The 15,824-nt window shown below is 44.6% G+C and overlaps 1 protein-coding gene across 1 annotated transcript; it reads left to right on the plus strand.

Moving 5' to 3' along the window:
• The first annotated feature begins 6,675 nt into the window (after positions 1-6,675).
• Positions 6,676-7,635, plus strand: LOC113884924 (beta-defensin 103A-like). The gene is made up of 2 exons (XM_027530033.1): positions 6,676-6,831; positions 7,491-7,635. Exons 1-2 carry the CDS (start codon positions 6,773-6,775, stop codon positions 7,633-7,635), a joined length of 204 nt encoding a protein of 67 aa, XP_027385834.1. The 5' UTR covers positions 6,676-6,772.
• The last annotated feature ends 8,189 nt before the right edge of the window (positions 7,636-15,824 follow it).

Here is a 15,824-nt window from a genome sequence, read left to right on the forward strand (position 1 = left end):
CAAGTATGGATGTGAGAGTTGGACTCTGAAGAAAGGCAAATGCCGAAGAATTGATGCTTTTGAACTGTGGTGTTGGAGAAGACTCTTGATAGTTCCTTGAACTGTAAGGAGATTCAACCTTTCCATCCTAAAGGAGATAAGTCCTGGGTGTTCATTGGAAGGACTGATGCTGAAGCTGAAACTCCAATCCTCTGGCCACGTCATGCGAAGAGTTGACTCATTGGAAAAGACCCTGATGCTGGGAGGGTTTGGGGGCAGGAGGAGAAGGGGATGACAGAGGATGAGATGGCTGGATGGCAATCCCGACTCAATGGATATGAGCTTGAGTAAACTCCGAGAGTTGGTGATGGACTTGGAGGCTGGCCTGCTGCTATGATTCATGGGGTTGCAAAGAGTCAGACACCAATGAGCGACTAAACTGAACTGATTCAGTGAATTTGTTAGATTAAACGTTATGTGTACAAAAAATATATTTCAATTCCAGTAGATCATACAATTGGTGAGCACCAACAATTTGGGTGTTTCTGTTACCATCCTGTGGACCCGTTTCACTCATCAGCCGTCCCCTTGCCACTATCCTCTGACATGCCCTGCTCTGTTCTGTGAGAATGTTTGCTTTTGTGTCATTTGCTTTCCTTTCTTTTTGTTTTGACTTATTTGCTTTTGAAACTTGTGTTTGATGTTCCACATCGAAGTGAATTCACAAGGTATTTATCTTTCTAAATGGGTGTTCAAGACACTGAGAGATACAGGGTGAGTTTTGCTGTTCAGCCGCTCAGTTGTGTCTGACTCCTTGTGACCTCCTTGACTGTAGCCTACAAAATGTTGACTGGTTAAGAAAATCTCATCCAAAAAAAAAAAAAAAAAGGAAAGAAAACATCATCAAGGTCATGTGACCTTAAGGGAGTATAAAGTCAGTGAGAAAGGGAAATTTCCCCCCTGACCTTCCTCAGCCACCCTGGAAGCTGCGTCTCCTCAGCTGGAGTGTCCAGCACTCCTGATTCTGAGCATCTTCTGACAGACTAGAGGCTCAAAGCTGCATTTCAGGTTGTGTGGTTTAAATTTGGTGTTTGGCTAGTCCCTCAGGGAAATGGGACAAGAGTAAAATCATGTAGTGGTGTGGCTTTAGGCAGCTGGGGATGGATTCTCTAGTTTCTTTAGAATTTTATTTTAATTGTTTTAAGTTTTGGTATTATCGCATTATAATTTTAGTGAAGTCTTAGGTGCATCACCATACATTTCTGTGAACCACACACTTTTTCAGCACCAAAAACTGCAGTTTTCCTCTGTTACTATTTGCTGCCCCATTTTCTTTGAGGCTCCTCTTTTGGTTTCCTTTACTCAGGTCTGTGTATCTTTGTATTTGCTATCATGTCCACATTGTCTTCTTTAAAATTCTTTTTCCAAGTTTTCTTTTTGTCTTTTGTGTTCCACACATAAGGGAAATTGTGTATTATTTCTTTCTCTTTACATATCTTCAGATGTGGTTAGACCAAAGGGAATAGATGATGTCACTTGGCTCAGAAACTCTCGACAAGCTCATGCAACCTTGGAGCAGCCTCAGGTCAGCTGGGAAAGGGACATTCCTTCTTGACTGGTCCTCAGCCACCATCCAAGCTGCATCTCCCTCAGTGAGGGCATTCCTCCCCCACCTCTCTGATTATCTCCTACACAGAAGAGGAGCACAGCTGGATGAGATGGCTGGATGGCATCACCGACTCAATGGACGTAAGTTTGAGTGAACTCCAGGAGTTGGTGATGGACAGTGAGGCCTGGTGTGCTGTGATTCATGGGGTCACAGAGTCAGACACACCTGAGCGGCTGAACTGAATTAAGCTCAAATAACTGATAAATTGGAATTCTAGAAACTGCCTCACATACACACCTGCAACAGGAAGCATGCAATTCTGCGATGCTTCAACAAAGGACCACAATAAGTTGGTAGCAACTGGCAACTCCATATCATTGTCTCAAAGCTCCCGCTGGATGCTGAATCTTAAGATGCTGATAAAGTAGATAGGAGAGAGAGTGTAGCCAAGTGCCATTCTAGCTACACTCATTTGACAACGTTCAACAACACAGTATTGCCACCATAAGGGGAAGAATGAATAGAACTTTAATATTGCTATGATTTAGCGCATGGCTTTGATCCAATTCTTTGCAACTCTATGGACTGTAGCCCATCAGTCTCCTCTGTCCATGAGTTTCTCCAGGCAAGAGTACTGGAGTGTGTAGCCATTTCCTTCTCCAGGGGATCTTCCTGACCCAGGGATCAAACATGGGTCTCCCAAATTGCAGGCAGATTCATTACCATCTGAGCCACCAGGGGAGCCCTGTGGTCTTAGAAGATAGTCAAAATCCAACAACTGAAGAAAATATGAGAAGTTGAAGTAAATATAAGGACCTCAAAAGGGAGGAGTTTATTAGGCAATTGGTTATAGCAGTGGTAGGAGAGCTGAGAAATCAAATAAATGTATGGTGAGTCACCTCATAATTTGTAACAGCAGGGAAGTCTCTGGTGGTCCAGGGCTTAGGACTCTGAGCTCTCACTTCCCCAGGCTTGGGTTCAATACCTGATTCAGGAACTAATATCCCACAAGCCACATGGTTTGGCCAGAAAATTTTTTTGCAATAGCATAAAGACACTACTATCCCTGGGACCAGAGGGGCAGAGGGAGGAAGGAGGTAACCTTCCCAGAGCCTGGGACAGGGAGCACGCCACAGAAGCTGGGGTCGTGGCGAAACTGCCTGAGGAAAGCCAGGCCGTCGGATGAAGCAGCATTCTAGCCGAAACTGGAAGTGCAGAGGAGATGCCTTCAGAGGCTCAGGAAGACGATTACCTTGGCTTCTTACCAGTTCCTGCCTTCTCATTTTCTACCAGTGTCTCCCTTTGGCAAATCTACATGGTGCCTGGAGGCAGGAGTGCATGGGAAATGCATGCCATTCCCTACAACACTGCCATTAACTAGCTGGGTGGCCCAGGGAAAGTCACTCAACCTCTCTGAACCTCAGTTTCTTCATCTGCAAAACTGGGCTAATGCTTATCTTTGCTGATAAACCTTAAATAGCAGTGGTCATGACAAATTTTAAACAGCTACAGAGGAGAGTGGCTGAGTCCCACTTACACTGTATTAAGATAAAAAAGGGAAGTCCTAGCTCCCTTATGAGGAGCTCATGCCACAGTCTTTAAGCTGTCTTGCTATTGCTCACCAGCCCCCACTTGTCATTCCTCTCCAGGGCCTCATGGGTGATAAATGGGCCATGTGGTAATTTGCAGTTTACAGGTCAACTTCATATCATTAACTCATAGGGCTTTCCCTGTGGACTAAATAGGACATTTATTACTCTCTGTACTTTATTGTTGAGGTATAGATGGTCAAAGAGTTTATGAAACTTATTCAAGTAAATCCAGATAATAAACGATAGCATTGAGAATTACATGGTATGGCCTTTGGGCTCCCAATTTTTTTTAAATTAAACTTTTAATTTTGTATTGGAATATAGTCGATTAACCATGTTGTCATAATTTCAGGTGGACAGCACTCAGCCATACGTACAAAGGTATCCATTCTCCTCCAAACTCCCCTCCCATCCATATGTTATGTTATGCTATGTAACATACAGCAGAGTTCCTGTGATATACAGTAGAACCTTCTTGGTTATCCATTTTATATAGAGTAGTGTGTACATGTCCATCCCAAACTCTCCCACCATCCCTCCCCATCCCTCCCCCTGGCAACCATATCTTTGTTCTCTAAGTCTGTGAGTGTTTCTGTTGGACCAAAAACTTTGATCAACCAAAACTCTGCTCCAGATTTTAAAAACAGAGTTCAAAACAAAACAGGATTAGAGGAGATTAGAAGTCTGACCTGAGAGAAAATAAGTCTATCCTCTCTCAACCTAATCAACGTCAAATTAAAAAAAAAAAAAATGCTGGCTCAGAGTTACCAGGGTAACACCCAGCTGGTCCTGCAGGAGGGTTGGGAGGGTCTGTATCTCTGAGCCCAGTGACTCAAGCCCCTGGGCCTGGGGCATGGCCTCAGTTCTTGTCAATGTCAGACTCATAGGTATGTATTAATTATTCAACAGTAAATGTGCACCTATTAATTGAGAGGCCAGAAGTATTTGTGACACGTAAAATGGTACAATAAGACAAAAAGGAGGCAAACCAGAGTTAGCAGTGGTTCCCCAGGCTAGAGAAGTGAAGAACAGTCTCACTCTTCTGCTGTGTGAATTTTCACCACAGAAAGTTTCACCCAACTTTTATAAACATCTTAATATACTGAAATGTTCCCCACAATTCATTCTGTGAGTGGGGCAGGTACCACAGCCATAGCCCACTCCCCAGCACCCAGCTTCCAAATTAGCTGACAAGAACAGGTGCCTTCCACTCTCAGAGAACCTCTGATTAAACAGTCCTGTTGCTGTAGAAAGGCCTCCTGTCTTTGAAGGGACAGGTTAGACTCAGGGTTCACGTGGAGGTCTGGTCTCCAAGAAAAGTACGTCATTGCAGGTAAGCAGAGCTCCAGTGATGCCAGCCCTGAGCCTGGGCTGAGCGCTGGTTCTAACTCTCTACAGCACCCCAGCCACCCTCTCTTTTATCTCATGTGAGGCCAGGTATGAGAGCCCGCCGGCCCCACACTTACCTCCTTCTGTATTTAAACGTGTCTGCACTTGGGACTGCAAACTTGTGCAGCCACCACGGAAAACAGGATGGAGGCTTCTCAAAAACCTAAAAACAGAAATGCCATATGACCCATCTGGGTGTATATTCAAAAAACTAAAAACACTATTTGAGAAGATACATGCACCCAGTGTCTGTTATAGCATTATTTACAATAGCCAAGACATGGAAGCAACCTAAGTGTCCATGAACAGACAAGGAAAATGTGGCATTTGTATATAATGGAATACTACTCAGTCATAAATAATAATGGAGCTTTGCCTTTTGCAACAATATGAATGGACTGGAAGATGTTATGCTCAGTGAAATAAGCCCGACAGAGAAAGACAAATGATGTATGAAATTGGGTAAACATGGAATCTAAAAAATGTAACAAACTAGTAAACATAACTAAAAAAAAAAGAAGACTCACAGATATAAGGAACAAACTTGTGGCTACCATTGTGGTGAGGAAGGAGCAGAGGCCAACATAGGGCTAGGGGAGTAAGAGCTGCGAACTATTATGTATAAAATAAGCTACAAAGAAATATTGTACAACATGGGGAATATAGCCAATATGTTATAGTTTTAAAGGCATGAATCTCAATATTGTACACCTGTAATATATAATATTGTACATCAACTATAGTTCAATTAATTAATTAAAATAAAAATGTCTACTTTGTCTCATATTCTGACCTGATGAGGAAAGTTAGGTTTTAAAGATATAAAGTGTCTATAACTCCAAATTCTTCTTAAACCTTTGATTCAAACTTGCCTTTCTGTATGAATTACATTTCTTCTGCATTTCCATAGCCCTGTGCTTGAACCCCTATTACGGCCCTTTGTCAAAATCCACTCTCTATGGTTGACTTGGCTCTGTGTCACTCTACATGGGAGTTCCCTGAGAGAAAGAGGCAGAAGTGGCCCCTCTGTATTTCACCTTTCTATCCCCTCACCTACCCCAAGCCCATGGTACTTTATCTATGATAGGAGTTCAGAGTTTGCTTACAGAATCCAATAGGTACAACAGGAGTCTGAACCTACAGTCCTAGACCCTGGGGTTCACTCCAGAACCCTGGTGGATCCATTACAATTGCTTTCACACAAAGTAATAGCCAACCACCTCCATGGGGACTTCAGCTTCCAAGAAAATGACCTCTTGAGTATAACCCCCTTGTTAGATTCCATAACATTTAATTAAGCCTAATAATTTTTTGTAAAGGCAGTTGGCTTCCTAAACATTGAATCTGTATCTAGTGGAAATCCTGAATCCTCAACTTCCTTGTATGTCACAAGCCAGCTGTAACTGGGTGTCGTAAATATATCTTCCGAAGCCCCTCTTTTGTAGAGAGAGTGACACTATCAGTGAGGAAACACCTGCCTATAAATTACATCATGCATCTGTCTCTGATGAGGGAAAATGAGACACCTTCTTGACTCACGAATTTGGTGGTTTTCAGAACGCAGCAAAGTGTAAGCTGTGTTTGACCTGAGATGTCATACTCCATCACAGGCCAAGGACACAGGGCAGGGTCTCTGGAATGCAGCCAATTTTCCCTCCCTTCCCACACTACTTAAAAGCTGATCCCATTTTGGGCGTATCCGTGCAGGCTCAGGGTGTGACCCAGCCCCAGTTTACACCTAGATTCTGAATTGGACTTGGACTGGACTGATGGGGTTCAGGCTCTCTCAGGACTTAAGGAAGAAGGCAAAAGCTTAGAAGGACCACAGTGGGCACAGGTGAGCTCCCAGCTACACGCTCCAGGACTGCATCCAGGAGTGGGCAGGTCTTTCCCATCTCAGACAGCCAGACATGAGCCAGCCCTACAGGAGCACCCAGAGCTCAGAGGCATCAGAATAGCACTGTGTTCACATCAAGCTCTGAATCTCCCTTAGGTTTGTAATTAAGTCCTGGGGGGGATGGGCGTGGTCTGCTTTGTAAGGAACCTTGGCATGAAGCATCAGGAAATACGTCATATTGTCATCACTATAATATTATAGGAATTGCAGCTGCTGAATGCTTCTCCCTATGGCTGCAGACCTGGAGCCTTTATAAAGTGAGCGACCACACCGTCCTGTCCAGTCTCAGCTGGGAAGCCAGCAGCCATGAGGCTCTACTACCTTCTCTTTGCATTGCTCTTCTTGTTCTTGCTGCCTGTTCCAGGTAAAATGCGCTGGGAAATGAGAGGGCTGAATGGATTGAGAATTTGTCATTCAGAGTCAGCCCTCTCCATTCATTTGGGAATTTTAGATAAAGTAGATTTATTGTCTGGGAACTAGACATTACCAGTTTTTGTTTTTGTTTTTCTTGACAAAGATCATCAAGAACCTCAAAGCAGGGTCTCCATCCCTTCTGATTCACTCTTAAGAGACTAATCAGCTCACAAACCATCCGTCCATGGGAGAATTGTTATACCTGTTCATGAGACAGGAAGAAAGTGATGTAAATCTTTCATACCAACAGGAAAAATGAACTAATCTGAGAACAGAAGCACAGATTCCCTTTTATTACCTTAGTGGTTGGAGGTACAGTCTTTCGGCCTCTTAAGGGCCCAGGGGACCATCGCGGCCCCTGCCTCCCAGGGGTCAGTTTACAAGGGGGCTGCCACGGTCACACCACTTTCTCAGCTGAGCCAAACCCACAGACACATTGTTAGTAGCTAGCCCCACCTTCTTCTTTACTCCAGATGGTAAAGAAAAAGGAAAAAGACATTAAAGAATAAAAAATGGCACCAGATAACTTATTAGAGGGATTCCAAAAGCCTAGGACTTGTACCACGGCCTTCCTAAAACCTTCCCTTGTGCTCCGTTTCTTTCCTGCACACAATGGCAGCATCATAAGCGGGTTACAAAAGTATTATTGCAAAATAAGAAGCGGCCAGTGTGCTCTGATTGGCTGTCTTCCAAAGGAGGAACAGATAGGCCGCTGTTCCCTGAGGGTCCGAAAATGCTGCCGGAAGAAGAAATGAAAAATCCAGAAATACAAGGAGAATGTCACAAAGCGTGAAAATGCTTCCTCCAGAAGCCATTCAAATTAAAGACTTTTTGCAAAAAATTAGAAGCTTGATTATTATCATTATTATTTTTTAACATTCTGTTTAATGTGCTAGTTGTTACCCAACAGGCAACTTAGAAAGTGTTAATGACTCACCTTTAATTCAAATAAAGTATAATCCGTAGTGAGAGGGTCCAAACTGATGTTCCAAAGATTGTCAGATTTTATTCCTCTTTCACAGCTTTCACCACCCCCCAACCCCACCAGTGACACTGGACCACTTGTTCTTTCTAAAACACTTCCTTTGCCTTCTGTCACCTATCTGAGCTTTGCAGTCTGTCCATCTGTCATAGCATCTCCCCACCAAATCCATCTCTGAAACTTCAGGGCATCCCTGAGGGTCTTCCCAGGTCCTTCTGAGCACTTTACAGCTCAGAGACACGGGGAACCTGGCTCCTCCTCGACCCTGCCCTCAGCTTTCCTCTCACTCTTGCCTCTGTTCTGACTGAACTCAGGCCTGGATGAAATCTCTCCTCCAGCTATGTCTCCAAATCCATATCTCAGGAGCACCTCAAGTTCTACCTCCTTCTTAAAAACACAGCTGGTTTCCCCAACAAATATGATCTTTGCTTTTAAAAGGGTTCTGATCTGAGTGCTTCATTTATGAGTCCTGCTTGATTTTTACATTCACTACATTTGTGTATTTCCAATCTCCGTATTTGGTTGCAGGATTTTGAAGGGCACTTGATCGCTTAATCACCCCTGGCCCAAGTGTTTTGACACAAAAGCTGCTCAACAAGTGTTTATCATGACCCGATGGACTGGGGCCCACCAGGCTCTTCTGTCCATAGGATTCTTCAGGCAAGAAGACATGGAGTGGGTTGCCATGCCCTTTTAGTGTGTTGAAGTACATTCCAAGGCCTTGGAGGTGTTGTGTTGTAACTATTTAGTGGTCTCTGGAGGTTGATTCAGAGCGATTCCAGCAAACGTGGTGGCAGGCCCATTACCCCCACCCTGAGCCCCCAGTCAAGGAACTGAGTTCTCAGGAGGAAAGGGCACACCCTCAAAGACAAGAGCTTGGACCCCACAATTCAGCATTTAAAAAAAAAAGCACTGTGATGGGACTGTATACTGCCCTCCTACAGTACACAACTAAGGAACCAGGCAAAACCTGTGAAACTACTGATTCAGACTCTAGCACAAGCAGTCCAGGACTGTAATTGAGGAGAGATGAAAACAAGTGAGGTAGGGACTTCCCTGGCAGTCTGGTGGCTGGGATTCTGTGCTCCCAAAGCAGGGGGCCTGGTTCCACCCCTGGTCAAGGAACTAGATCCCACATGCTGCAACTAAGATCCTGCCTGCCATGATTAAGGTCCAAGGCAGCCAAATTAATGAATTAGCTAATTAAATGTTATGTGCTTAACCATTTATAAAAAAAAGAAAAGAAACAAGTGAAGTGAGACTTATGACATCTCCAGCCTCTACAGATTTCCAGGCCTAAAGCTCAGGCAGCAAGAAACCAAAGAGACCAACAATTCTTCTGAGTCGAAGAGAGTGAGGTCAAAGTTCAGAGAGTGCAGGCATCTTCACTTCTGGACAGAAAACCAGCAATGTGCGTCCAAATCAGGGGTGTGTGCCTGTGTGCTAAGTCACTGCAGTTGTGTTCGACTCTGCTACTCTGTGGAGTATGGAGGTGCTGACCCTTTGTGACCCCATTGGACGGTAGCCTGCCTAAAATCTCTGTGCTTTTCATTCAATTCTAAAACTGCTCTGAAAAATGAAGTCTATGATACTAGATGGAATTTTGGTTCAGCTTGATGAGATAAAGTGTGATGCTAAGATTCTAGATACTATCTTAAGGAGAGAGATGGTTGTTTCAGTAAAAAAACAAAAAAAAAAAACAAAAAAGAATCAGATATAAACTAACTATAAAAAACCCACTTGAGACATCAACCATAAAGGGAAGTGGATTTAAAATGAAAGGATGGAAACAGATCTGCTGTTGTCATTGTTTAGACACTCAGTCGTGTCCAACACTCCTGAGACCCCCATGGAATTATCCAGTCAAGATTACTGCAGTGTGTTGCCATGCCCTCCTCTGGGGAATATCCCTGACCCAGGGATCAAAACCATGTCTCTGCATCTCCTGCATCTCAGGCAGATTCTTTACCGTTGAGCTGACAGATATGCTATGGAAACATTAATTTTAAGAAAACATGGTAGGCTGTATTGGTTAATTGATAGGTTTCCTGGTGGGTCAGATTGTAAAAAATCTACCTCCAATGCGGGAGACCTTGTTTGATCCCTGGTTTGGGAAGATGCCCTGGAGGAGGGCATGGCAACCCACTCTAGTATTCTTGCCTGGAGAATCCCCATGGACAGAGGAGCCTGGCAGGCTACAGTCTATGGGGTCACAAAGTCACTCAGACATGCCTGAGTGACTAAGCACAGCACAATCAAGTAACTTTTATGACAAGGACCAGATATGGAGAGGGGTATTTATCCTAATGATAAAATGTTTAATTCATCGAGAGTACATATGAATACTGAATCAGAATGTACTTAGCAAAGGAATTTTAAAATTCTTAAAGAAAACTTACAGGAATAATCGGAGAGACAGACAAATTAGCAGTTGCAATTGGAACTTCCCTGACCATCCAGTGGTTAAGATTCCAAGTTTTCAATGCAGGGGGCACAGGTTCCATCCCTGGTTGAGCAAGTAAGGTCTCTTATACCATACACAAAATTCAAGGCAAGATAGATTAAAGGTTTACAAAAACCACAAAACTCCTGAAACCACAAAACTCCTAAAAGAAAGCATGGGAGAAAAGTTCTTTGGCATGGACCTCCACAAGGATGGTTTTGAGCTTGACACCAAAAGCACAAGCCACAAAAACAAAGCTAAATGGTAGGATCCATCAAACTGAAAATCTTCTGCACAGCAATGGAAACAATGAACAAACTGAAAAGACGATGCTCTTTTAATGCTCCAGTGATCTCTGAGGCTGGAGGAGATGGCAGCAGTGTTGCGGGAAAGAGAGTGGGGTGAGAGAGGATGGTCTCATCTTAGGTCACGTCCAAGTCCCTGGGACGGCCGCCGAATGTGGGGACTTGGCTTTGCACAGGCAGGGACTCAAGAGCGAGTCACGGTGAAGTGAAGAAAGGTCAATCCAGGGAGGAAACATGCTACATGGAGAGTGTGGGCCATCTTGGAAGGCAAGTGCAGCCCCAGGGTATGGGGCTGTCGGTGTTTATAAGGGTGGGTCATTTCATAGGCTAATGAGTGGGAGGAGAATTCCAGCTATTTTGCGGAAAGGGTTGGGATTTCGAGGAACTGGGTCAGCACCTACTTTTTGACCTTTATGGTCAGCCTTGGAATTGTCATGGCGCCTCTGGGTGTGTCACCTAGCTGCCGTGTTACAAAGGGATTTAAAAAATTATATTTACTTCAGATCTGAGTTGCGGTATGCAGGATATTCATCTCAGCACACTGGCTTAGTCACCTCTCGGCATTTGGAGAAGGAAATGGCAACCCACTGCAGTATTCTTGCCTGGAAAATTCCATGGGCAGAGGAGCCTGGTGGCCCAAGGTCCATGGGGTCACAAAGATTCGGACACAACTGAGCGACTTCACTTTCTTTCTTTCATGTGGAATTCTAGCGCCCAGGCCAGAAACTGAATCCACATCCCCTGTGCGGCAAGGCAGATTCTTAACCACTGGACCACCAGGGAAATCCCCATCATTCTTTTAAAGGTTGTGCCCCGCCAATTCTGGTCTCATTAGCACCAGATAGCTGGCATTTGACAGTGCTATTCAAACTTTTGAGTTATAGGAGAATGTCCTGGTAAAGCTCTCAGGACACTGTGGAGACTGCAGGAGGCAGGCAGGAACATTGGAAGAGAGGTCGATTTTGCTCCAAGTTACATCACTGCCACTTAGTAGACTGCGGCCTTGGACACATCTTTTTGTTGGATTTGCAGCCATTTTTAATCCACTTTTTAAGTCAGTTTTGCCTGTGGCCTCAAACATGGCTTTTTAGTCCTCAGGACCATCTTGTGTAAACCTTGGGTCATACCTACCTGGCAGGTTTGTTTAGGGGAATTCAAAGAGATAATTTGAATAAAAGTGGCCAGCTACTGAGCAAGGCTCATTGCAAAATATAATTGTGGGACAAATTCAAAGAAGAAACTAGTAAAAGTGTCAGTGGGAGAGCACAGCATTAGACCCAGCCCTGGTCCCCTTCTCAGGGTAGGTCCTATGTGATTGTCAGAAGCCATGGCGCCCACCCCATCCATAGGAGAAGGGAAATGGGGTCAACGGCCTCTGCCCATTAACACCCAAGGCTCTGTGCTGAGAACACCTGTTTGTGAAGTCGTAGATGTGAAGGGCTTTGGTCTTCAAAACCTTATCTGTGGACTGGGACACCCCTTCTTATTGGAGGTACTGAGGCGCTTTGCTGGAAAGACCCTGCCTCAATTTCCTACTCACAGGTTAAGGGTTTGTGGACACAGCATTTATCTTCCCTTTAAAGAATGAAACCATGAGTTACCTCTGGGCCCAGGCATGAAGAAACCACAATCCACATGGCCTTGTTTGGCTTTGAACCTGGGAAAACTAACAGTTCATGTAGGCTTGCCCTAAAATTAACCCTTCCCTCTATCCTATATGAACTCATCTCTGGTTTCTGGTGAGCCACCCCATGGTTTCTTGGGTGTGTGACCTCCTTGCTGAGGCAACAGGACCCTTCCCTGATGGACAAAAATGCCCCTGGGTGCTATCTCCAGGATTAACATAGCTGCAAAGGAGTCATCTTTAGACCTTGCCAAGGAAAAATAAGCCACTGCAATTGTGCAATTCCTGACAAGGGCTCTTTTCCAACTGGTGAGGAACCATGGCAAGAAACTCCCTTGAAACTCACCATGGCACCCTGACCCCTTTTGGAAACCCCCTTCTATGAAAAGTCATGCCTGGTCTTGCACATAAAACTGCATCATCAGCTTCCTTAAAAGAAAAAAAATCTGCTGTGCTACAAACCATAGATCACTAAAACACACCAATTTTTTTTGTTTGTTTATTTATTTAGGCTGTACTAGGTTGTAGAAAATTCTGAAAGAGATGGGAATACCAGACCACATGACCTGCCTCTTGAGAAACCTGTATTCAGGTCAGGAAGCAACAGTTAGAACTGGACATGGAACAACAGAATGGTTCCAAATAGGAAAAGGAGTACGTCAAGGCGGTATATTGTCACCCTGCTCATTTAACTTATATGAAGAGTACATGATGAGAAACGCTGGGCTGGAAGAAGCACAAGCTGGAATCAAGATTGCCAGGAGAAATATCAATAACCTCAGATATGCAGATGACACCACCCTTATGGCAGAAAGTGAAGAGGAACTGAAAAGCCTCTTGATGAAGGTGAAAGAGGAGAGTGAAAAAGTTGGCTTAAAGCTCAACATTCAGAAAAGTAAGATCATGGTATCTAGTCCCATCACTTCATGGCAAATAGATGGGGAAACAGTGGAAACAGTGTCAGACTTTATTTTTCTGGGCTCGAAAATCACTACAGATGGTGGCTGCAGCCATGAAATTAAAAGATGCTTACTCCTTGGAAGGAAAGTTATGACCAACCTAGATAGCATATTCAAAAGCAGAGACATTACTTTGCCAACAAAGGTCCGTCTAGTCAAGGCTATGGTTTTTCCAGTGGTCACGTATGGATGTGAGAGTTGGACTGTGAAGAAGGCTGAGTGCTGAAGAATTGGTGCTTTTGAACTGTGGTGTTGCAGAAGACTCTTGAGAGTCCCTTGGACTGCAAGGAGATCCACCAGTCCATCCCAAAGGAGATCAGTCCTGGGTGTTCATTGGAAGGACTGATGCTGAAGCTGAAGCTCAAATACTTTGGCCACCTCATGCAAAGGGCTGACTCATTGGAATAGACCTTGATACTGGGAGGGATTGGGGGCAGGAGGAGAAGAGGATGACAGAGGATGAGATGGTGAATGGCATCACCGACTCGATGGACATGACTTTGAGTGAACTCTGGGAGTTAGTGATGGACAAGGAGGGCTGGCATGCTGAGATTCATGGGCTCACAAAAAGTCAGACAGGACTGAGTGCCTTAACTGAAGTGAACTGAACTTCCTCTTTAACTAAAACAATGAAACTTTTAATGCCTTATGCCAAATATATTCCTCATAGCAATATTTATGGGGTAGGCCATTTTACAAGATGGGGTGAAGAAATGAAGTAATTTGTTCAAAGGAGTGCAGATTGAATGTAGGGAGCACTTTAACTGAAGCCCATGTGGCTCTGAATCCAAAGACCTTGTTTTATTAAATACTCAACAATCCATGAAAACTAATGTACTTGCTGAATTACATAAAATCAACCAATCCTTTAGCTCAAGTGTGATCTGTGCATCACTCGGGACATACTTCTCCTACAAGGTTACGTCTTGCTCACCTGCAATCCAAGCTAAACTGAGTGTCCTGCATTTTCCCTGCAGCCCTCCTCAGTTTACAGCATGCTCCAGGCTGTTCTGTGGTGACAGCACCTCCAGATTAGCATCTTCGAAGAGCCAAAGGTAATTCTTGCTCAAATGATGCCAACACAGGAAGTCCCGGGTGCTCTGATCAGACCCCCTACCCCTGAGGAGCAGCCACCACCGTGGGTGCTGCTGGTCCTGTGTCTGAGCAAAGTGCTCTCAGGACTCTCATGCTGGCGATTAAGGGCCCCAGCCCTGAAGGGAAACGTCAGTTCCTCTCAGAATTCATTAACCAAGCAGGTCCAGTTGTTTAGTCACTGGGTTGTGGTCCACTCTTTGTGACCCAATGGACTGTCTCCCACCAGGCTCCTCTGTCCATGGGGTACTCCAGGCAAGGATACCGGAGTGTGTTGCCCTTCCCTTCTCAAGGGAATCTTTCTGATCCAGGGATCAAACCTGCATCTCCTTGTCTCCTCAATTGGTGGGCCGATTCTTTACCAGCTTAGCCATCAGGGAAGCCTGAGGGAAGCCCCATGCTGCTTCTGCTGCTAAGTCGCTTCATTCGCGTCCAACTCTGTGCGACCCCGTAGACGGAAGCCCATCAGGATCCCCTGTCCCTGGGATTCTCCAGGCAAGAGCACTGGATTGGGTTGCCATTTCTTCTCCAATGCATGAAAGTGAAAAGTGAAAGTGAATTCGCTCAGTCATGTCCGACACTTAGCGACCCCATGGACTACAGCCTACCAGGCTCCTCCATCCATGGGATTTTCCAGGCAAGAGTACTGGAGTGGGGTGCCACTGCCTTCTCTGGAGAGAAGTCCCATAGACTCTGTTTAAATCAATGACCATGATCACCTTCCTAGAGAACAATCCGCAGGTCAGGAAGCAACAGCTGGAACTGGACATGGAACAACAGACTGGTTGCAAATAGGAAAAGGAGTTCAAGGCTGTATATTGTCACCCTGTTTATTTAACTTATATGCAGAGTACATCATGAGAAACACTGGACTGGAAGAAACACAAGCTGGAATCAAGATTGCTGGGAGAAATATCAATAACCTCACATATGTAGATGACACCACCCTTATGGCAGAAAGTGAAGAGGAACTAAAAAGCTTCTTGATGAAAGTGAAAGTGGAGAGTGAAAAAGTTGGCTGAAAGCTCAACATTCAGAAAATGAAGATCATGGCATCCGGTTCCACCACTTCATGGGAAATAGATGGGGAAACAGTGGAAACAGTGTCAGACTTTATTTTTCTGGGCTCCAAAATCACTACAGATGGTGGCTGCAGACATGAAATTAAAAGACTCTTACTCCTTGGAAGGAAAGTTATGACCAACCTACATAACATATTCAAAAGCAGAGATGTTACTTTGCCAACAAAGGTCTGGCTAGTCCAAGTTATGGTTTTTCCTGTGGTCATGCATGGATGTGAGAGTTGGACTGTGAAGAAGGCTGAGTGCTGAAGAATTGGTGATTTTGAACTGTGGTGTTGGAGAAGATGCTTTAGAGTCCCTTGGACTGCAGGGAGATCAAACCAGTCCATTCTGAAGGAGATCAGTCCTTGGTGTTCTTTGGAAGGAATGATGCTAAAGTTGAAACTCCAGTACTTTGGCCACCTCATGCTAAGAGTTGACTTACTGGAAAAGACTCTGATGCTGGGAGGGATTGGGG

The sequence above is a fragment of the Bos indicus x Bos taurus genome, chromosome 27, assembly GCF_003369695.1.
Source record: "Bos indicus x Bos taurus breed Angus x Brahman F1 hybrid chromosome 27, Bos_hybrid_MaternalHap_v2.0, whole genome shotgun sequence".
Lineage (NCBI taxonomy): Eukaryota > Metazoa > Chordata > Mammalia > Artiodactyla > Bovidae > Bos > Bos indicus x Bos taurus.

Excerpts from the sequence above, each read along its gene's own strand:
- LOC113884924 (XM_027530033.1), top strand. The coding sequence starts at position 6,773 with ATGAGGCTCTACTACCTTCTCTTTGCATTGCTCTTCTTGTTCTTGCTG. Across the intron at positions 6,832-7,490 it reads TTCTTGCTGCCTGTTCCAGG|CAATGGCAGCATCATAAGCG; the intron begins TAAAATGCGCTG and ends CTTTCCTGCACA.